Below are 23,392 nucleotides of genomic sequence, written 5' to 3'. Positions count from 1 at the left end.
GGGATTGGTGAGGGAACAGACCTGCGATCACTGTGGAGAACAGGAAACAGCTTTTCATGCGGTTTATTTCTGTGAAGAGTTGAGGGAGGTAAGGGTGTGGTTAGCGAAGGTTTTTAGGTTGTTGGGTGGGGGTAATGTAGGGACCCTGCGAGCCTTAACATTAGAAGTACGCGGGGTCTCCAGAGAAGTGAAAAGGGCAATTATGTATGTAGTGGTGCATTTTCTGTATATTTCCTGGGGGATGAGGGACATGGGAGGGGGGAGAATTAGGATTAGGGCAATTGCGGCGGGCATATATAGAACGGTTTGCAGAAACAAACTTATTTATGGGGGACAGTGGAGGGCACGTTTTCCGGAGACCTACTGCAAACTTACGGTCAATGGCCTAATTCAGTTGGCGAGCTAATTATTCGTAAAGGACTGGTTTCCTTTATAAGCGGGTTGACATTAGTTTTTCGGAGGGAGAGTGTATGAGGTGAAGGACTTGCGAAGGAATGTGAGGGTCGGGAAGGTATGTACTGCGTGGTGCTGTGTTGACATGTAAGTTTTGTGTGCAAGATTTTGATTAGCCCAAGATATGTATAAATTAAGTCCTTGTGATTAAAAGGGAGTTATAGAAGTCACTGTCCATGTTAGTCTACCAGTTTTTGCAAAGATAATTTTTTCTGGTATGTATTTTCGCAGTATTTATTGTAATTTTGTAGGGAATTTATTTCCTCTTAGATGGCTTTTATATTTGTTTTTACATAATTTGTTTTCCATCACTTTTGTAATGTTATTAAGTTACGTTGCTGATGCAACGTATGCTGTAAAAATCTTGCAGTTGTTGATGCTTTATATGATTATGCAATTTTGTGTAATGCTTATTTTTGTTATAGAGTAATGTTTTCGGAAAATTACCAGACTTTGTTCTTAAGTTAAATTTCATAAACAGTTGCATGTATATATAAAGTTACAAAAAATTATATTTGATCACTGCTGTGATCAATACGTGTGCGAATGATGTGGGTGTATTTATAGATGAGTTTAAATGGGGGGGGTCCCCCCTCCAAAAATTTTGTGTGTATGTGTCAGATATATTATCATTTTGTATAATGTGTGTCAGTGAATGGTGTGTATGTATTTTGCGTGTTACAAAATTTTTTCTCTTGCACTTTTGATACAATTATTAGTAATCTTGTCCAGATCCTGTATTGTTGTGGGACATCCCCTTCTGGCTGCAAACCTTCTGAATAATTTGATAAAGGTTTCAGCAGACATGTCAGTGGCTACTTCTAGATGTACTGCTCTAGTTGTAGCACAAGTGAACAAACAGATGTACACCTTGATGGGAACTTTGTCAACTGTTTTGGTTAAAATTATTGGTCCAGTGTAATCTACACCTGTCACCTCAAATGGAGCGAAATGACAAACTCTTTCAGAGGGATATGGAGGTGGACCTGGATACTGACATACTCGCATATCGTAGTGACGACAAGTAATACAGTCCCTTATTTGTTTTTTCACACTTTGTCGACCTTGAGGTATCCAGTAGGATTGTCGTATATAACAAAGTGTGTCAGCTATCCCACCATGTAACACGTTACTGTGGGCGTTTTGCACAATCAGTTTTGTTAGCCAATGATTCTTGGGGATCAATATTGGATGTTTGGCTTCTTTAGGTAGTGAAGAATTATGAATTCTTCCTCGACATCTTATAATCTTTTCTGAGTCGAGATAAAGTCCTAAAGAATTAATCATGACAGGTTTCTTTGGGGATTTATCTTGTGTTTCTAGAAATTTATATTCTGTAGAGAAAACATCTTTCTGTATTAGTTTCACCCAGTATTTAATGGGTTCAAGATATTCATAATCAGGTTTTATTCCTTAAATGAATTTAAAGACAAGAGCTGTAACTCTTAAGAGTTTACCCAAAGATGAGTATTTAGATCCATCAATGACTATTTCTGTCGTGTCTGCAGTATTTACACAACTTATTTCTGCTGTGTTCAAGCAGACTGTTTCTTCTGGCATAATGTGAGCTTTTTGCTGAGGCCAGTTATTTTCATTAAAGAGCCAGTTCGGTCCGTGGAGCCATAATTTATTATCCACAAATTTCTTGAGTAGGACACCACGTGACAACATGTCAGCTGGATTCTCTTGGGTAGAGACGTGGAGAAAGAGATAATCTCTCTGCATCTCTTTTATTTCTGCTACTCTGTTCTGTACATAGACAAACTTACTCTTATTATTTCTTAACCACTGGAGAACTGCTTCATTATCACTCCAGATCACTGTTTTCTCAATAGTGAGATGATCAAGTACTTTGTTGAGATAGACAGCTAATTTTGTACCTACATAGAGGGCTGTCAGTTCCAATTGTGGTACTGTTCTGACCTTCAAGGGTGCTACCCTGGCCTTTGAAGTAATTAGTGTACTTCCTTCAGCATTACTCACGTAAGCTACACCGCCATAACCTCTGGTTGACGCATCACAGAACACATGTAATGTGTACTTGTTTCCCTCTTGACCTAATTGTCTGGGAAATTTAATTTGAGGAAGTTGTTTAAACTCCCTGGAATTTCATCCCATGCTTGACTCATTTCTAGAGGCAAGTTCTCATCCCATCCAATTTTGAGTTTCCATGCATCTTGTATAAGCATTTTACCCTTTATGGTAATTGGTGAGACGAGTCCTAGAGTATCAAAACATTGTGATACCTCTGACAGTAAACTACGTTTAGTGAGTGTACTGCATGATTTATTGTTTATACTTTTGAGACTCAAAGTATCTTCCTGTGTGTTCCAATTAAGTCCCAGCATATTGTTGCAAGCAGGAATTTCAGTTTCAGGGAAATCTTCTTTGATAAGTTCCCTTAATTGCTTTGAATTTGTATTCCACATCCTTAGAGGCATATTTGCTTCTTTCATCTCCTCGTTAGCTTCTCTGTATAAGGATTTCAAATCCTCCTCTTTATTCACAGTACCTTGAAGATTGTCCACAATGAAGCTTTTCTTTAAGATTTCTTTGAAGGGACTTACAGATTTCTTCAAATGTATATTTAGAGTAGCTTCTAGTAAGAATGGAGAGGATGTTGCACCAAATAATACTGATTTGAAACAAATAAGTTTTCATAGGACTTTGAGGATCATGTGGATTTCAGGGCCACAAGAATCGAGTATAATATCTATCTATTTCTTGTAGTCCTACTCTAAAGAAAGCTTTGGAAATATCAGCCGTGTAGGCATATGGGTTTGTGCGAAATTTCATAAGCACGTCTCCAAGCTTCTCAGTTAGTGATGGGTCCGGTCATCAGACAGTCATTAAGACTTGCTACATCTTTATTTGCACGTGCACTGCAATTATATACAACACGTAGTGGAGTGGTTTCAGAATCTTTTCTGTTGCAGGAGATAATGACCGTCTGTCTTCAACTTATCTTCGACTATTTCCTCAATTAATTTATTGTCCAACTGTTCTTGTATGAAATTATCATAGACAGTCAGTAGCTCTGGATTCTTCCTGAGCTCATGTATTTGTGCTTTCATCTGTCCGAAAGCCATGCGATAATTGCTAGGTAGATGTGGTGGATTTAATTTCCATGGTAACCTAACCCAATACTGTCCATCTTTATATTTGACAGTGTCCAAATATTGGTTATAAGTCTGAGACTCTTGTGGGCTTGGTTTATTTACAACAATACCTATCGCATCTAAATCCCACAACTTATCAACTGGTTCAATCATTTCTTCCAGTAATGATAATTTTTGCTGTGGTACATGATCAGCGGTTATTCTCGTAACTAGTACATTTTCCACTGAATCAATATCAGCTTCTTTCCCACTTTGAGAGGGAATGGGACCACATATCATGTGGCCTCCTGCTGTTTTCAGCAAGTGAACATCATGTTTACTTACTATATTTTGCACAAAACAGTGATAATAATCACTTCCAATGATTAAATCAATTGGACTATGAGTGCCCGTCTGTATGTCAGGACAGGCTAACTTGACCTTAGCTGCTTTCAGTGCTGCAGCTGTTTCTTTTAATCCCTGGATCTGCACATACTTAGGCAAATCATCTACTACCACAGTTTCTACTGTCTTTTTCCTGTTTCCCAGACCAACAGTGATTCTGGCTAGGTCATATGTCTGTTTACCAGAATTGTGGAAGAAACCAGCTATATCTAACTGTATATTGGCATAGGGTTGCTTATTCAGTTTCTGCAACACTGTTCTTCTTATGAAGGACCTTTGTGAGTCTTGATCAAATAGTGTTAGCACATTGGTTTTGTGTAATTTATTAGATAACTCAACTCGAGCTATCGGGAGAGCAGTTGCTTTAAACTTATCTCTCACATTTAATGCTGTTGCTTGTTGACTTCCTGATTCTGAGGAAGTCTGCTGCTGTTCAGCAAAAGTATTTGGGCATAATGCTGTATGATGCATACCCTTGCATTTAAAACACTTCTTCAGTGAGCATTCACCTAAACACTTGATGCACCTTTTCAGCTGATGAACACGTTGTTTACGTGCCTCCATTGAAGTGCATTGAATACAATACTGTGCCCAATGTGTTCCATCACAAAGTACACATTTTGGAGTACGTTTATGTGTGACAGTCTGTTTACTGTCTGTTGTATTCACAGCTTGATAAATGCCTATATGGGATTTCCCATTATGTGGTTTAGTGAGAGTAGGTATTCTCTTTTTATTCTGAGTTGAAGGTTTGTTATCCACGGAATTTGTGGATTTTTCATCTTGTCTCGTTGCTTGCATGCATGAAACTATTGTTTGTAAACCATTGCTAATTTCCTCACAAGTAAAATAGCGTTTATTGAACATAATATTTAATCGTTCAATAGTTTGTGGTGACAACTTATCTTGTACAATACCACTGATAAACCATTCACATTGCCTTAGGTCATATTTAGCATCTAGAAATCTGAGACTATTGTCTAATGTGATTCTAAATGCCTGTTAGTCTGAAAAACAATGTTTGGGTGGCTTCAAGCTTGATATTAAGACTGCATGTCTAACTCTGGCCTTGTCAGCGTCAAAGTAATTGTCTGTTAAGGCACGTAAGGCTATTTGATAATTGCCTTTAACCACCGGAAATGACTTAATCAGTTCATAGGGTTCTCCCTTCACAAGACATTTAAGATAATTGAACTTAGCAATCTCATCTATGTCAGTTCGTGAATTTACTATGGATTGAAAACCACTAATGAATTCTTCATAATTATGACCTTGGAAAATAGGTAATGACAATGTAGGTAAGCTTGGTAATGGAACACTTGTTGTTACAGGTGTAACAGGTGTTTGACCACTAGTTACAGTAGGTCTCTGTGACAGAGTTTTGCGGCAGATAGCCTGTACTCCTGTCCACCTTAATTGTTGATTACTAAAAGTATCCAAAACATTTTTAATTTCATCCTCAGATGGATCTGATTCAAGAAATTTATTTTCATAATGTGTATAGTCTGAATTAATTATTTCCAGACGTTGTGTAAGTAATTCAGATTTGACCTCAAGATCATCAAAATCTATGTTTGTATCTTGAGTTAATCCTATACAGACTGAAATTAGATTTTCTAATTGTGTAATCTTAGTCTGTAAAGACTGAAACTGAGTTTTCAAACAAGCCATTTTAATGGTATACTGAAAATTCTAGCACCACACTTAGAGTGTTTAAAAAACACTGTACTGCTATAAACAGCTGAGTTTTTATGCTTAAGTGAAGCGGTGATTCACAGGCATACTTGACTGTTCCAGCACAGAGGCTTTTGTAGAGTTCAGTACAGGTCATGGTGTCAGTATTTGAAGGAGAAGTGTAAAAGGTAAGGTTTTCCCATGAGGGTTTACTGGAGTCGTCGTTATCTTCCTCTTCTGGAGTGGATTCATTGGGAGAATCTACAGTGGTGGTAGCAGGTGACTGAGGGTCGACAGGAGCAGCTGTGAGGTGTAATGGTTGTGTAACAGCAGGCTGGGAGAGGTGGGAGACGGTGGTTGAGGCAACATGATCAACGTTGTCAGCGGTGGAAGTGATTATAGAAGTTACAGGAGCAGTTGCTTGGGCAGGAGACAGGTCTGCAGGTGCAGTAAAGTTCAGGACGTTGGGAAGGATCTTGAGGATGTCTGCTGAAGGTGTGGAGTCCGGAAAATTGAAGGCAGGCATGTTGTTCAGACGGAACAGTTCGTTAATAGTAGTGTTGAAAGTGCCGGGGTTTGCTGCGTTTGCAAGGTGTGCATACACCATGCAGTACAGCACCTTGGAGGAAGCATCGTCGGGGAGTGGAGAGAGGGAGTTGCTGGGTGATGGTCCCTGTAGATTAGCATGTAGAGTCTTGGTGGTGTCGGTTTGTGGTTTGGTTATTGCAGCGTATGTTGGTGAATTGGAGGTGTTCTTCAGAACTTCAGTTTTCTTCAATATGATTTCTTTCCTGAGTGGGCACTTAGCTGCAAGGGTATGATGATTACCCTTGCAGTTAAGACAAGTTGGTGCTGTAGTAATGGTGCAGGATCTGAAATCGTGTCCATCATTCCCACATTTTGAACAAAACTTCTTATCCTTGACGGGGCAGTCCTTGGTGGTGTGATTATAGGAGAAGCAGGTCCAGCAGTGGGAGATGTATGTGAAACGTTCTTGTTCTATATGACTAGGGTGAATGTGGTAATATGAGATGGCCAGACCGTCAGAGAGAGCTTGGGCAGCCATGGAGATGTCTGAGAATGTAATCTTTAGCGTAGATGAGGCGTTAGGAATCTTGGAGATGCTGTCTACCGAGACCCAGGTGTTCTGTTCCTCAATAGATGTCTTCAGGGCTTCAGTAGAGAGAGAGGTGACCATATTGTCCAGTCTTTTCACAAAGACCGAACGTTTCGACTTCAAGAATGGAGACGGGGATAGAGTGAATTGTTGTGTTTGTAGGGTCCTAACTGAAGAGTCGTCCATTAGTTTTGATGCTTCCGTGTCGTCTGTGCAGACGACAATGAAGGAGTCCTTCAGAGAGTGGATTGCCGTAAATTTGACCTGCAGGCGGGTCTTAAAACTCTGTGATCGGACTGTGTGATCAAGCGACAGTGAACCATAGGTGGAGCAGGACGGCTATATATAGGCAGGAAGAGGTGGTGGTAGTAGTAGTAGTAGTAGTACAAGAGTTGTATATAATATCGACAAGATGAAATTAAGACACATGCACAACACCTGGGCATCCCCATCATAGACGTTTCGCCATCCAGCCAGCCACTGGATGGCGAAACGTCCACAACAAAGACAACCAGACGACGCACATGTGTCTTAATTTCATCAGTAGTTGTAGTAGTAGTAGAAGAAGAAGAGGTAGTAGTAGTGGTAGAGGTAGAAGTGGGAAATAAAAAGGACGAGCCAGTCAAATACAAAGGAAGGGGAGCACTGCAAGAGAGCTAGGTGCCCACAGACGGAGAGCAAGCGCACAGAGGTGCGTGAAAGGGAAGTGGTGAAATAAATGAAGAAGGAACGGAAACACGAGACAGGAGAGAGAAAGACAACCCAGAGGAGAAAAGGAAAGAGGAAAGGGGAAGAGGAAGAAGAAAAAGAAAAAGAAAAAATGAGGATTCAGGTTAAGTCACGGGTGTTCTGAAGTTTGGAGCATTTTACAATGTAGTGGGAGAGGAAGGCATCTACAGAGACGAAGCCAGGACTAAGGTTCATACAAGGAAAGTTGTGTATTAGAGAGGATTCAACTAGACGGCGACTGTTCGAGTTGGAAGTAGGGAAGGCAGTTTTAGCAGAAGACCAGTCAATAGGATGGCTATGGTCTCTGACGTGACAGGAAAGAGCACTGTTAGTGTCGGCAAGCCTAACACTATTTTTGTGCTCCCTAAGTCTGTCAGAAAGAGATCGACCAGTTTCTCTTTGAAAAATTAATTCATAGACGGATCTATTCCTACCTCGTCTCAAATAACATACTTAACCCCTGTCAATTTGCATTCAGGAATAATAAAAGCACAAATGATGCTATTATACACATGCTAGAACTAATATATACCGCTCTTGAGAAGAAAGTAGTCCCACTGGGAATTTTCATTGACTTACGTAGAGCTTTTGATACAGTCGATCACGAATTGCTGCACACTAAATTAACACACTATGGTATAAGAGGGCACTCCCTCAACTACCTAAAGACATATCTTAGTAACAGAAGCCAATACGTGTACGCAAATGGTGCAAACTCTTCCAAACTCTTCCAAACTCTCACCTTCAAGGACCATAACATTATATCAATTGCATCTGCTAGAAAAATGACAGGATGGATAATGAGAACCTTCAAAACTAGGGATGCCAAGCCCATGATGACACTCTTCAGATCGTTTGTTCTATCTAGGCTGGAATATTGCTGCACACTAACAGCACCTTTCAAGGCAGGTGAAATTGCTGACCTAGAAAATGTACAGAGAACCTTCACAGCCTGCATAACGGAGATAAAACACCTCAATTACTGGGAGCGCTTGAAGTTCCTGAACCTGTACTCCCTGGAACGCAGGCGGGAAAGATACATGATTATATACACCTGGAAAATCCTAGAGGGACTAATACCGAACTTGCACACAAAAATCACTCACAACGAAAGCAAAAGACTTGGCAGACGATGCAACATCCCCCCAATGAAAAACAGGGGTGTCACTAGCACGTTAAGAGTAATACAATAAGTGTCAGGGGCCTGAGACTGTTCAACTGCCTCCCAGCATACATAAAGGGGATTACCAATAGACCCCTGGCAGTCTTCAACCTGGCACTGGACAAGCACCTAAAGTCGGTACCTGACCAGCCGGGCTGTGGCTCGTACGTTGGATTTCGTGCAGCCAGCAATAACAGCCTGGTTGATCAGGCTCTGATCCACCAGGAGGCCTGGTCACAGACCGGGCCGCGGGGGCGTTGACCCCCGGAACTCTCTCCAGGTAAACTCCAGGTAAACTCCAACCAGTCACAGTAGGAGTCCCACAGGGAAGTGTCCTTGGACCACTCCTTTTTCTCATCTACTTCAATAACCTACCAAATGCATCACAGCTACTCAAACCCATATTATTTACAGATGACACTACATACGTCTTCTCCCACTCAAACCCAGTCATACTCGCCAACACTGTCAATGCTAAATTGCAGAAAATATCTACATGGATGATGACTAAAAAAACTTAACCTACATATTGACAAAACCTATTTCATTCATTTTGGAACCACAGCTGCAAATGTTTCGCTTAACATAACACTAAATGGATCAGCCATCACAAGACTCACAGAGGGAAAATTCCTAGGAATCCACCTTGACAGTAGCCTCAAATTCCAGACACATATACAACAAATTTCCAAGAAAATCGCTAAGACAGTAGGCATACTATCAAAGATACGGTGCTATGTTCCACAATTAGTTCTCCTTGCACTGTATGATTCACTCATCTACCCTCATCTTACATACGGAATTTGTGCATGGGGATCACCAACATTAAATCACCTTAGGCCACTAATAACCTAGCAAAAGGTTGAAATCAGAATGATACCAAATTCCCACTTCAGACAGCATACTCCACCTTTATTCAAAAGTTTGAATCTGCTCACCATAAAGAACATCACACATATTCATGTACCTACTACATACCTACCTACGCTCCACTCAAACTTCTCCTCACCAACCTTAACAGGACACACGACCATAACACAAGACACAGATCTGTTTTTGATGTACCCTGTGTCCATATCACATAGTGTAAAAACTCTGTGCACATAAATGGCCCCAAAATTTGGAATTCATTACAAGAAAATACTAAAGTGTGAAGGCTTACTCAGCCCTGTAACAACTTCAGTCAGTATTACTCAGGCTGGCTCCTCCTCAGGAAAATTAATGAATAGAAAAAGAACAAAAACTGACAAATATAAACACTTTATTATTTAGGAAATATGAAATATAAAACACTTAATTATGAAATACTGATCCTACATGAAAGAAAATGAAAAATTAAAAATATAAATGATATCTGAATTCAACGCTAAAAACTTGGGTGTCTGGTGTTGGTGACACTGCGTATTGCTGCAATAGAAGCCGTTGCTGATGATGTGGGGGGGGGGGGGAGGGTCACAGTTGTTGGTGACAACCCACTGGCTCGTTCTAGTGGCCGTAAGTAATCTTTCCCGATGACAGGAGATCAGGTTCTTGACTGCTGTAATGATGAGGGGTTATGTCCTGATTCTTCATACAAGTGCACAGGCAAGTAAATCCAATATGGGACGTCTCCAGGACGTTAGTCCGTCTCCTTCAGTTTTTCTCGTTGATTGACAGGTGACCTTCTCTGTCATCCAAGCTGAAAAGATAGACAGGTTACCCACTGCTTAAATAATCACTCTCCATGATAAGTACAATACCTAAAAGACGTGGTGATTATTACAACAGTCAACTTAGAGCAAGGCTGAAAAGACTAAGTTTATTATTGGTCCAAAGTGAAGCTTTCAACCAATAAATCCACTAGAATACAAGGCAGGCATGTACTTACAATAGTGTTGGGAGCTGTGAGTCGAGTGATTTACTGTTTGACCAGAGCCCCACACGTCACCTTTTGGAGGGGGGGGGAAGAGGGAGGGGAAGGGATAGTGGGAGCTAGACTGACCCTACGTTAACAAGCAGCTGGCAAACAAACTATCACTTTAGGGGTGGGGGAAAAAAGGCGGGAATAGCGGGAGCTTGACTTACCCTACCTTAACAAGTAGCTGGCAATGAAACTATTGTTAATATATATTCCCTCGCTACTCCTATCTATTGAACTTTTCCCTCACAAAAGTAACCTGGTCTGAAAATCATTTTAAGAAAATCAATACTCAGTATTTAACTTTACCAATAAATCTTCCATTTACCTAAATCTTAAAACTTCCAGACAACTAATAGCAAACTGATCATCTTATGTTATTCATTGTAATGCAACAAATTCACAACTACAATGCTTCAAAATAGAAATGCTCAAACTTCATTGTTTCAAGTACTTAATTGTACTTCATATAGTAAATTGTTTACGGTAATTTTTACCACTGAATCTATCATTGCTTAGTTAAACTTAACTTAATTTTAAGCCTGCCCATAATGCTCTGCATACAAGGGGCTTTCAGCATGTACGCCCAACTACTGATTCGCTGCCTGACCACGGTGGAGTGCGGTTGTGCTCTGCACCCCTCTGCTGTCTTCAGGCAAGCTACCACAGTACATCAACAACCATTGAGTAGTGAGGACGTGCGCTGCTTATTTTGGGATATCAAAATGGCTGAACATACAGTACGGAGAGTAAATACTATCTGCATAGAGCTGGTTCGTGGTACGTTAAGTGGAGATACGATGAACGTACTTCTCCCTAACATCATCACGGACACATATGGTATCCCCAACGAGGAATTATATGGCGTCGCTCTTAATGGTTTGACAAGAATCTTCATGAAATTTCTAAGAGCCGGCTTCTACACAAGAATTGTCAAGCAGTACCAGGAACAACGAATGACTGTGAATTCAGCGATGGATGTTGTGTTACATGATGTTTCTAAGTACTTCACATGGGTGAAGGTACGGAATGTACCCTTCGAGGCCACGGCGTATGGCCTACAGGAGTTTTTTCGCAGTTATGGGACAGTGCATTCTGCAACCATGGGGGTATGGAGGGATGGTCCGTATGAAGGAATGCCGGAGGGTTCTTACACCCTTAAAATGTCTTTAACAAGGCCTATACCATCCTATGTAACGATGACCGGTTGTAGAGCACAGGTTTATGTGTACTATGCGGGTCAGAGATAAACATGTCGTCTGTGTAGCTCTTATGAGCACATGGCAGCCCAGTGTCCTAGGAGGCGGGCTCCTCGAATTCTGGAAACGCCGATTGTGATTCAACAGTCGTGTGATTTGGTGCCTGGCTCTGTTGCCTCGGGAGGCCGGAGGCCTGATCTCTGGAGCGAGGAGGTCGACCGGGAGGTGGCGGAGGCGGAGACGTGTGTCACTCTCCCAGGGGAGTCGGGGGAGTCGAAGGTGATATCTGAGGAGTCTTTTGTCCAGGAAGCTTCGACTCAGGAGGGTTTACTGGCAGATGTGATCAAGGATTTTTTGGATGGGGAGGAGCCCGGTGCAGAAGATGTCCTCAGTTTATGTGAAGTTGGAGCGCTGGAGGGACAACAAATTGTGGAGAAAGACTTGAGTAAAAAAAGGCTGGAGCATGTGGTGGCCGTGGAGGTACACCAGGAGGATTCGTCTGAGGGTGAGATGTGTGTAAGTGGAAGTTCTAGGAAAAGAACTGCGGCATCAGAGATAGACGAGGTTATTACCCCGGGGCAGAGGCCGGGGAAGAAGTCATGGGCAGCGGTTGTGGAGCCGATGCCACATAGTGGTAGAGGTGCGCCTGAGTTGCACAGTGGGAGAGGGAGGGGGGAGGTGACTGCACAGGATAACTCGAGTGGTAAGGGAATACGTAATGTGAAAAGTGCAGCGAGTAAATCCCAGCGGCATAGGGGAAAGCCGCCCCTTCTATAATTTTCAGAAGTGTCACGCTTAATGTTAATGGACTTAAGACTGAGGTTAAGAAAGTTTGGTTGGAGTGGTTTTTACGGCGGTTTGATGTAGACATTTGCTTTTTGCAAGATCATAATCATAGGGCTGGTTGTGTGTTGAGGTTAAAAGGATATCGGATGTATGTTACCAGTGGTTTGCAATTGAAAGGTGGGGTAGCAGTGTCGATAAAGGAGACCAGCCACTTGCGTGTCATCGGATGGGAAGAGGGGGGGGGTGGAAGGGTCGTGAGGGTGGATGGTGTATGGGGTGAGAGTCGAGCAAGTTTCGTAGGAGTTTACATGCCAGCAACTAGTAATATCAGGGTAAAAGTAGATTTTGTCAGGGAGGTACTGATGTATCACTTGAGAGGTTTGCCTGCTATAACAGTAATTGGAGGTGATTGGAATTGTGTGATTCGGAGTGGTGATGTCGAACCGAGAGGGGCAGGTTGTGTGTTGAGTGTTCTGAGGGATGTATTGCGAGATATTGGGGTTGTTGATGTGGTGGGGAGGGGGGGATACCTAGTGGAGCACACGTTCGTCCGTAGGGGATATGAAGCGCGATTGGACAGAATCTATATTAAGCAGGGAATAGACGTTGTGAGGGTGCAAACCCTTGATGTGGCGTTTTCTGATCACAGGGCGGTAATAGCAGATTTGATGTGGGATGGAGTGGTGCGTATTTATTCTGGGTACTGGAAATTAAATGTAAGGCTTCTTAAGGAGGAGGGGGAGGGGCCTTTTTCAGTAATTGGTGGTTGCATTTTTGGGAGGCTAGGGACAGGGAGATAGATCTGTTAGATTGGTGGGAAATGCAGGCCAAACCTGGAATAGCGAATTTTTTTAAGGTAAGGGGACGAGAAGAGGCGAGGTGGCGTTTTGGGTTGCAAAATTATCTGGAGGGACAGTTGCAAGACTGTTATGTTGGGGGAAGTGGTAGGAGGGATGATATGGACAGTCTGCGGAGTAGAATAGCTGAATTACACAATGATAGGTTTGATGCAATTAGGGTTAGAGCGGGGTTAGAGGACGCATTGTGGGGTGATAAGCCGTCCGGGTTTGTTTTACGTAAATTTCGGGACCGACAGAGAGTAACCACCATTCTACAATTGGAGACAAGCCCTGGGGTGGGAGGGTATCCAGAGGGTCGGGTCCTATCCAACACGGAAAGTATGAGTCTCTATGCAGATAGTTGGTTTAGGGAGAAATGGAGTTGGAGGGAGGGGGGCTCCTGGGAGGGTATTTTTGAAGGGGGGTTCCATAGTGTTTTAAGTGAGAAGGATAGAGTGGAATTAGAGGTTGGTATAAGTGAGGTTGAGGTGGAAGAGGCAGTTTTTGGGATGAGTACGGGGAAAACACCGGGAATAGACAGTATACCAAATGATTTTTACAGGGCACATTGGGGGTGTATTAGGCAGTGTTTTGTTAGGGTATTGGATCATATGTTAACTAGTGGGAAGTTGGGCACATCGCAAAGTATGGGTGTTATAGTTTTGGTGCCAAAGCTGGGGGGGGGAAGAGAGTTGAGTGCTTACCGAGCAATATCTGATGTGCGCAGATTACAAGGTTTTTGCTAAAATTTTGGGTAACAGATTGAAGAAGGTCATGGGGTCGGTGATACATGGGGGACAGTTTGGTATCCCTGAGAGGAGTATGCGGGTAGGTCATGGACGTATTCGGGATTTCCTTGAGGGTAGTAGTAAGGGAGGTATTCTAGGTCTGGATTGGGAGAAAGCTTATGATTATGTGGATAGGGAATTTTTGATTGAGAGTATGGTGAGAATGGGTTTTGGAGGGAGGGTGGTTAGATGGGTGAGGACATTGTATGCGAATGCATCAATGAGGGTACAGGTAAATGGAAGGTTGGGTAGTCCTGTAAGCATGGGGAGGGGTTTAAGGCAGGGGTGTCCATTCTCCCAAATTCTCTTTGCGTGCATGCAGAATCCTTTCTATGTTCTGGTTGATGGTGGGATGGGAAGAATGGGGGAGAGTGGAGGCTTTTGTGGGAATATTGTTGGTTATGTAGATGATACAACTGTTTTACTTAATGAGATAGAAGATTTAAGTAAAGTGGGAAGGGTAATTGAGATTTTTGGGAATGCTACTGGGATGAGAGTTAATAAACAGAAGTCACGGTTGCTGGAGATAGGAGCTTGGGTAGGCGGGACACTGGGGGAGGAGTTTGGCTGGATAACTGTAGAAAGGATAAAGATTTGTGGGATTTTGTATTTGGCAAATGTACAGGAGAGCAGAAGGGTTAATTCAGAAATGGTAATGGACAGAGCTTTGAGTAGGCTCCGGAGTTTAAGGGCCGGGGACGTAACCTTGCATCAAAGGGTTGTGGTGGTAAATACGCTGATTTATAGTAAGGTGTGGGGAGTGGCGGAAATTTATCCCTTACGAAGTCAGGAAATTATGAAATTACAAAGAAGAGTCTTAAGGTATGTGTGGGGTTTTGGGAGGGCGTGGTTGGGCAAAGATGTGGTAATGACTGCGGTAAGACAGGGAGGATTGGGATTGTTGGCATTAGGATCTAGGGTGAAGGCACTGTATGTGAAGCAGAGGTATATTCGGGCAGGGGGGGAAAGGGGTCTTCGGGTGGGGGAGGTGATGGGGGATATCCGCAAATGGTGGGGTGGCAAGGACTTAGTCGAGTGTGAGGATATGTTGAGGTTTATGTTAAAGGTACGAAATGTTAAAAAACTCAAGGTAAAACGGTTGGTGGGTGTGGGTCGTCGTAAGGAATCAATGCAAGGGATGACAGTGTATCCCACATATGATTGGCGAGTGATATGGGTGGAATTTAGTAAATTAAGAATACAGGCAAGAGCGAGGGAATTAGTATATAGATTTCTTATGGGGACGTTAGCATCGAAAGAGGTGCTAAGACAAATGGGTTTTGCGAGAGAGGCGTCATGCGGTTTTTGTGGGGAAGTTGAAACGGCTTTTCATGTGGTATATTTTTGTTCTGAATTGGAGGTGGTAAGGTTGTGGTTGAAGAGGGTTTTCTTGTTATTGGGGGGGGGACAGATATCACCCCTTAGGGCTTTAATGTTAGATATAGGAGGGGTGCCCAAAGAGGTTGGAAGGGCCATTAGATACGTAATAGTTGATTACTTGTATATTTCTTGGGGGATGAGGGAGGTGGAGGGAAATATTAGGATAAAGGCGTTAACGGCGTGTTTTTATAGGACAGCGTGTAGGAATAAACTATTATATGGGGGAAGGTGGGTAACTAGTTTTCCGGAGGGATATCGTGAACCAACTGTTGAACGTCTACTCCGTTTGGCGACGGGGTGAGGGTCAAGGGATTGGTCTCTTCAGTGGTGTGTCCTCTTGGAGTGATTGGAAGCCTGATGAGGAAGGTAGATTGGTTGGCAAGGTAGTTGATGTGGGTAAAGTTTATTTGCAGGGAGCCGTCGGGGGCACCGGGGTATTAGACCTTATGATTTTGTAAAATCACAGAGTCAACAGTTGTATGTGACCTTCTGTTTCCCTTTTTTGTTATCAGAACCATTTTGCATAGGGGGTTTATATTTATATGTATATGTGAGGATATGTTTTATACTTTTGAATATGTTGATCGAGTTATCCTTGTCATTCGTATCTTTTTATATCATATTGAAGGTGTACATTATGAACTATGTACGAAAATATATAAGTATTTTTCTTGGGTTTATATATACCCTTCATTTTGTATGAAAGGTCATATTAATAAATTGAGTTTAATCGGTAACATTAACTTTGTGTGTGTAGGTGTGTGTGTGTATGTGTGTGTGTGTGTGTGTGTGTGTGTGTGTGTGTGTGTGTGTGTGTGTGTGTGTGTGTGTGTGTGTGTGTGTGTGTGTGTGTGTGTGTGTAGGTGTGTAGTGAGAACCAATGTCTTAGGTATAGTTCTCTTATTGAAGTTAATATATTTTTATTTTATTTTTTGTGACTAGTCATTTAGCGTTATATTTCTATGTATAATCCAGTTTGTTCTGTCCGAACGCGTGCACACACACGTATGTGTGTATATGCATGTGTATATGTATACATATATATATATGATTGTAGGACTTATTCATACATGTTTTATAATATCTCCGACTGATTGTTTGGAAGTCGGTATGTTTCTTCTCTTATTTTCATAAACTGGGTGGGTTATTTTCAGTTGAATTATGTTATATTTAAGTGTTAAAATGTATTTTGTGTGTACCAGACATTGTCTGCCACTTCTGTTATGGATGTTACATATTTAGTTTAGGTCCAGTTTATTTAGTGATAAGTCTTTTTGCGTATTTCTTTCTAGTATAATCTAGTCTGTTCGGGAAGAACGCATGGTTACATACATGTAGGTGTATATGTGCATGTGTATGTACATACATATAGACATGATTATAGGATTTATTCCTACATATTTTATAATGACTCCGACGTTCTGTTTTGTAGTCGGTATGTTTTACTACGGCAGAATTTCGCTATATCAATATGTTAAAATGTTTTTGTTTGTTTTTGTGTGTGTACTGACATTGTCTGACACGGTTTTTTGATTTGCTATAAATAACAAAGTGGAAAATAAATGCATATTGTAGGCTTGGTGCGTCTTTGTTAATAATAATAACAATGCATATTGTAATGTAGTTTAGTGTAATCTTGATTAACATAGGTGCATGGGATATAATGCATAGAGGATGAGGGGCAGTTTGTGTCAGCTCAAAGTTAAATGTCTCTATGCTTTTGACAATGAAATTGATAATTCTGTGTAAGAACTGATACTGTGTTTTATCTATTTAATGTATTGTATTGTTTTAAATAAAATATAAAAAAAAAAACTACTAAAATTCCCTGTACAACTTTGTATCATGTCCAAATTAAGTATTGTATTATTGTATAGTATTGTTTATTTTGCATTCCTTGTGTGATATTTTGGCATTTTCTGTGTAAAGCAAGACTGACAGTGCCCATTATCTTTTCTATTGAAGTTAAGAGTATGATTTTCATTGCTAATTTTCGTTCGTTAATCTTAAACATTGTAACTTGCTGTTAAAATATGTTGGCTTATTAATGCCTAGACACGAAAAACAGATTATGTTTTACTCATGATGATATTGCTAAAATGTTTATATTCGTTACTTATTGGAAATATTACTCATTATTTTATGAAGGTAATATAATGAAACGAAAATCTTTATATACTTCGAGTTATAGTAAACAAAGTTTGAGAATAATATTTGTGAAGAGCTCGTAATGTAAAGTATATAACTGTCATCTTAGCATCTGTGTTCAAGATTACGAGAGTTGCCAGGGTGCTGTGCTGTGTTGTGGGGCCTCTACCACCTCAGTACACCTTCCTGCACTGTGTGGGACAGTAAGTTGTTGAGCTTCACAACACCACACAACCTGAGTGTCTTCCTTCACTGTGTGGGACAGTAAATTGTTGAGCTTCACAACACCACACAACCTGAGTGTCTTCCTTCACTGTGTGGGACAGTAAGTTGTTGTGCTTCACAACACCACACAACCTGAGTGTCTTCCTTCACTGTGTGGGACAGTAAGTTGTTGAGCTTCACAACACCACACAAGCTGAGTGTCTTCCTGCACTGTGTGGGACAGTAAGTTGTGCTTCACAACACCACACAACCTGAGTGTCTTCCTGCACTGTGAAGGATAGTGAGTTGTTGAACGTTGCTTCACTACACAACTTGAGTAGCATCACTCTGGTGCATTATTTAACAGACTAATAAGCTCTGTAGGTGCATATTTAAAGGTTTCCTAACGTAGTTAATAAATATTGAATTGCCTTATGTGATAAGCAGAGAATGCATCCTCTTATCGGCTTCAAAGTTTTAGCAATAACTGGAGAATGGTTCTTCTGATCACCTTCAAATCTTAAATGCTGGTCTAGCCTATCTCTAATTGGTAGTGATTCTGGGCTGAGTAAAGGCCATTTTGCCAAAATTGTTTAAAAATAAGATGTAAGAAAAACTTCTTTAGGTGAAACCTAAAGAAGTTTTTGAAAGTATTTAGATAGGGGAGTTACAGTACAGTAGACATGACACTTGATCATTGTAATATACTGTTTTATTTAATCATTAACAGAACTGCTCTTAGGCTTATAGGCTAAAACGCATTCCTGGATTATAATTTAAGACTTACACCGGGAATCATTCAAAAATTTACTTAAAATTTTCATCTCTGAAACAGCATGTGTTGCACATTACACATGTTTTAAAAGTGATTTTAAAGGTTACTCTCTCATGTGGGTATAAACAATCATAATGGTGACCATGAAGCAGCTTCTGTATGTGACTATCATGAAAATTAAATCTTTATATGCATTATTGGTTTAATTATACATGATTGTCTTCTAATGTTGTCTGACAGAAGAAAAATAAACTGATTTAAATACTAGGCTAAATATCCATTAAGAATAATAATCTTATTAGAGCTATAAATTATTGATTTTTGCCTTCAGGAAAAATGGAAGTTTTAAATGAGAAGTAACATTAAGTAAATTTGAAGAGAGTTTAGGAAAACAAATTTCATTATTTAGGTGAAGTTTTTAAGTTAGGTTTGGTTAAAAAAAAAAACGCGTACGTTAACCTTGTTAATTACTTGAGCTAACAGCAGATTTTGTATTGAGTAGTATTCGTTTAACGAACCATTTTAGGTTATTTATATCTGTTCGTAATTACTTAATGAATTCTGTTATCCTTTTGTTGAAGGGAAATAAACGTAATTATAGTTCTATCAAAAAGGTCTTTTTTCCCAATGAAAATGTAATTTTGTAATATTAGATATTTGCATCTCTCGTGAAGGAATAAATCTAATTTCTTCTTATTATAAGTACAGTTGATTCGGCAGCATATAAACTAAGTGGTTGATTAAACTTAACTCCCAGGTAGGTTCTCGGATGTACATATTAAAAATAATGTTGACCTTATCACACATCAGTAAGAATATATAAACTCTCAAAGTTATAGATCTTTCTTGATCTTAGCTTCTCTCTCTCCTCCCAGAAATGGACCAACTTGCTCATTATCAATGAAATAATCATTACTTAAAACTTTGCCTGCATAGTGATTCTTCATTTAGTACAATGCTGAAATGTACTACATGTTAAAACAGTAATTAATGTTGTCTGCAGATGAAGTCAACGACGATGTGTGTACTGGTGGTGATGCTAGTGGGAAGCATCATGGGGAAGTTGTCTCCACCTGAGAGGTCCTATAAGGTCCTCATGCTCCTCCCAGTCTCCTCCAGGAGTCACAGGAATGTCTTCACTCCTCTCGCTGAGGCTCTGGCCGACCGTGGGCACAAGGTAATGCCAAAATGTTTTATGATTGTATTTCCGAATTAGCCTAAATAAATTCATGAGTAATACATCGATAAATAATTTATAAGCCGAGTATAACTGAGAAAATATCTTAAATATTGTTTGGGTAATAAACAAACAGTAACAAAAAAATAAAAGATTGCTTTATAAAAAAAGTAAGAGAAATTCTGTTAAATATTTTCAATGATGATTTTAATTCAGATTTTGTTGTGGGTTTCGTCAAGTTCCCTCAACCTTACCTTGACATACAGCTTAACTAAAATTTTCAGATAGTGATGTTGACCAACCAACCGAAGTCGTCCAAACATCCTAACATTGAAGATATTCCTCACGACCTTCCATACTACAGGGAGGAAAATATTAACGTTTTCGACAACAGGAAGAACCACAGTAGAGCCTTGTTAATGTTAGAGACTCTTCTGCCAGCTGTTGCTAGGGAGTTGTACAAAGTCCCCGTGGTGAACGACCTTTATAAAAGAAGGAAGGAGTTTGATGTTATGGTGATTGATCAATTGTTCAACGAGGTAAGTACTCGTGGGTTAATGTTATTTAAAGGAACTGACCATTACTCGTGTAAAGTTAAAGTTTGTTATTTCACGAGTGTGTGTGTGTGTGTGTGTGTGTGTGTGTGTGTGTGTGTGTGTGTGTGTGTGTGTGTGTGTGTGTATGATTGAAATGAGCTTGTTTAGTGCATCTGTTAAATTACACTATAAGTATATAATTAAATCCACGAAATAGGTGGTGCTTCAGCCCATGGCAAGTGAATTCTACAACTCACAGGTCAGTGCACTAACCACTCAACCAAAATAATTCTAACAATATTAATCGAACTAGGGGTATTTCTATTCCCCATAACGAGGATAGCTTTAGTCACTGTGCTCAGTGTCTGGACACCTAACATGTGAAGCATAGTGCAGTAGTGAAATCGATCCCCGTAGGTTTGCAGAATATTTGATATACATTGTGTAAATTCAAGAATTATGTGGATTAAAGTAAAGGTTGGATGCGAGAAGTGGGTCATAATAAGCGTGTATGCACCTGGAGAAGAGAGGAATGCAGAGGAGAGACAGATTTTGGGAGATGTTAAGTGAATGTATAGGAGCCTTTGAACCAAGTGAGAGAGTAATTGTGGTAGGGGACCTGAATGCTAAAGTAGGAGAAACTTTTAGAGAGGGTGTGGTAGGTAAGTTTGGGGTGCCAGGTGTAAATGATAATGGGAGCCCTTTGATTGAACTTTGTATAGAAAGGGGTTTAGTTATAGGTAATACATATTTTAAGAAAAAGAGGATAAATAAGTATACAAGATATGATGTAGGGCGAAATGACAGTAGTTTGTTGGATTATGTATTGGTAGATAAAAGACTGTTGAGTAGACTTCAGGATGTACATGTTTATAGAGGGGCCACAGATATATCAGATCACTTTCTAGTTGTAGCTACACTGAGAGTAAAAGGTAGATGGGATACAAGGAGAATAGAAGCATCAGGGAAGAGAGAGGTGAAGGTTTATAAACTAAAAGAGGAGGCAGTTAGGGTAAGATATAAACAGCTATTGGAGGATAGATGGGCTAATGAGAGCATAGGCAATGGGGTCGAGGAGGTATGGGGTAGGTTTAAAAATGTAGTGTTAGAGTGTTCAGCAGAAGTTTGTGGTTACAGGAAAGTGGGTGCGGGAGGGAAGAGGAGCGATTGGTGGAATGATGATGTGAAGAGAGTAGTAAGGGAGAAAAAGTTAGCTTATGAGAAGTTTTTACAAAGTAGAAGTGATGCAAGGAGGGAAGAGTATATGGAGAAAAAGAGAGATTAAGAGAGTGGTGAAGCAGTGTAAAAAGAGCAAATGAGAGAGTGGGTGAGATGTTATCAACAAATTTTGTTGAAAATAAGAAAAAGTTTTGGAGTGAGATTAACAAGTTAAGAAAGCCTAGAGAACAAATGGATTTGTCAGTTAAAAATAGGAGAGGAGAGTTATTAAATGGAGAGTTAGAGGTATTGGGAAGATGGAGGGAATATTTTGAGGAATTGTTAAATGTTGATGAAGATAGGGAAGCAAGGAGGAACAACATCTTGTAGGAGTGAGGAAGAGCCAGTTGTGAGTGTGGGGGAAGTTTGTGAGGCAGTAGGTAAAATGAAAGGGGGTAAGGCAGCCGGGATTGATGGGATAAAGATAGAAATGTTAAAAGCAGGTGGGGATGTAGTTTTGGAGTGGTTGGTGCAATTATTTAATAAATGTATGGAAGAGGGTAAGGTACCTAGGGATTGGCAGAGAGCATGCATAGTTCCTTTGTATAAAGGCAAAGGGGATAAAAGAGTGCAAAAATTATAGGGGGATAAGTCTGCTGAGTATACCTGGTAAAGTGTATGGTAGAGTTATTATTGAAAGAATTAAGAGTAAGACGGAGAATAGGATAGCAGATGAACAAGGAGGCTTTAGGAAAGGTAGGGGGTGTGTTGAGCAGGTGTTTACAGTGAAATATGTAAGTGAACAGTATTTAGATAAGGCTAAAGAGGTCTTTGTGGCATTTATTGATTTGGAAAAGGCGTATGACAGGGTGGATAGGGGGGCAATGTGGCAGATGTTGCAGGTGTATGGTGTAGGAGGTAGGTTACTGAAAGCAGTGAAGAGTTTTTACGAGGATAGTGAGGCTCAAGTTAGAGTATGTAGGAAAGAGGGAAATTATTTCCCAGTAAAAGTAGGAGTTAGACAAGGATGTGTGATGTCACCGTGGTTGTTTAATATATTTATAGATGGGGTTGTAAGAGAAGTAAATGCGAGGGTCTTGGCAAGAGGCATGGAGTTAAAAGAAAGAATCACACAAAGTGGGAGTTGTCACAGTTGCTCTTTGCTGATGACACTGTGCTCTTGGGAGATTCTGAAGAGAAGTTGCAGAGATTGGTGGATGAATTTGGTAGGGTGTGCAAAAGAAAATTGAAAGTGAATACAGGAAAGAGTAAGGTTATGAGGATAACAAAAAGATTAGATGATGAAAGATTGGATATCAGATTGGAGGGAGAGAGTATGGAGGAGGTGAATGTATTCAGATATCTGGGAGTGGACGTGTCAGCGGACGGGTCTATGAAAGATGAGGTGAATCATAGAATTGATGAGGGGAAAAGGGTGAGTGGTGCACTTAGGAGTCTGTGGAGACGAAGAACTTTGTCCTTGGAGGCAAAAAGAGTAATGTACGAGAGTATAGTTTTACCAACGCTCTTATATGGGTGTGAAGCATGGGTGATGAATGTTGCAGCGAGGAGAAGGCTGGAGGCAGTGGAGATGTCATGTCTGAGAGCAATGTGTGGTGTGAATGTAATGCAGAGAATTCGTAGTTTGGAAGTTAGGAGGAGGTGCGGGATTACCAAAACTGTTGTCCAGAGGGCTGAGGAAGGGTTGTTGAGGTGGTTCGGACATGTAGAGAGAATGGAGCAAAACAGAATGACTTCAAGAGTGTATCAGTCTGTAGTGGAAGGAAGGCGGGGTAGGGGGCGGCCTAGGAAAGGTTGGAGGGAGGGGGTAAAGGAGGTTTTGTGTGCGAGGGGCTTGGACTTCCAG

General features: G+C 40.7%; 1 protein-coding gene across 1 annotated transcript in view; it reads left to right on the top strand.

Moving 5' to 3' along the window:
* Positions 1-23,392, top strand: part of LOC128703103 (uncharacterized) — a 209,150-nt gene that overhangs the window by 70,367 nt on the left and 115,391 nt on the right. Inside the window, exons 2-3 of the mRNA XM_070103530.1 lie at positions 19,658-19,831; positions 20,116-20,370. Of these exons, the coding sequence (XP_069959631.1) occupies positions 19,658-19,831; positions 20,116-20,370 (429 nt within the window). The remainder of the gene's footprint in view (positions 1-19,657; positions 19,832-20,115; positions 20,371-23,392) is intronic.

This window comes from Cherax quadricarinatus, chromosome 85, assembly GCF_038502225.1.
Source record: "Cherax quadricarinatus isolate ZL_2023a chromosome 85, ASM3850222v1, whole genome shotgun sequence".
In the NCBI taxonomy this organism is placed as follows: Eukaryota; Metazoa; Arthropoda; class Malacostraca; order Decapoda; family Parastacidae; genus Cherax; species Cherax quadricarinatus.
This window is presented reverse-complemented; position numbering and strand designations above follow the sequence as displayed.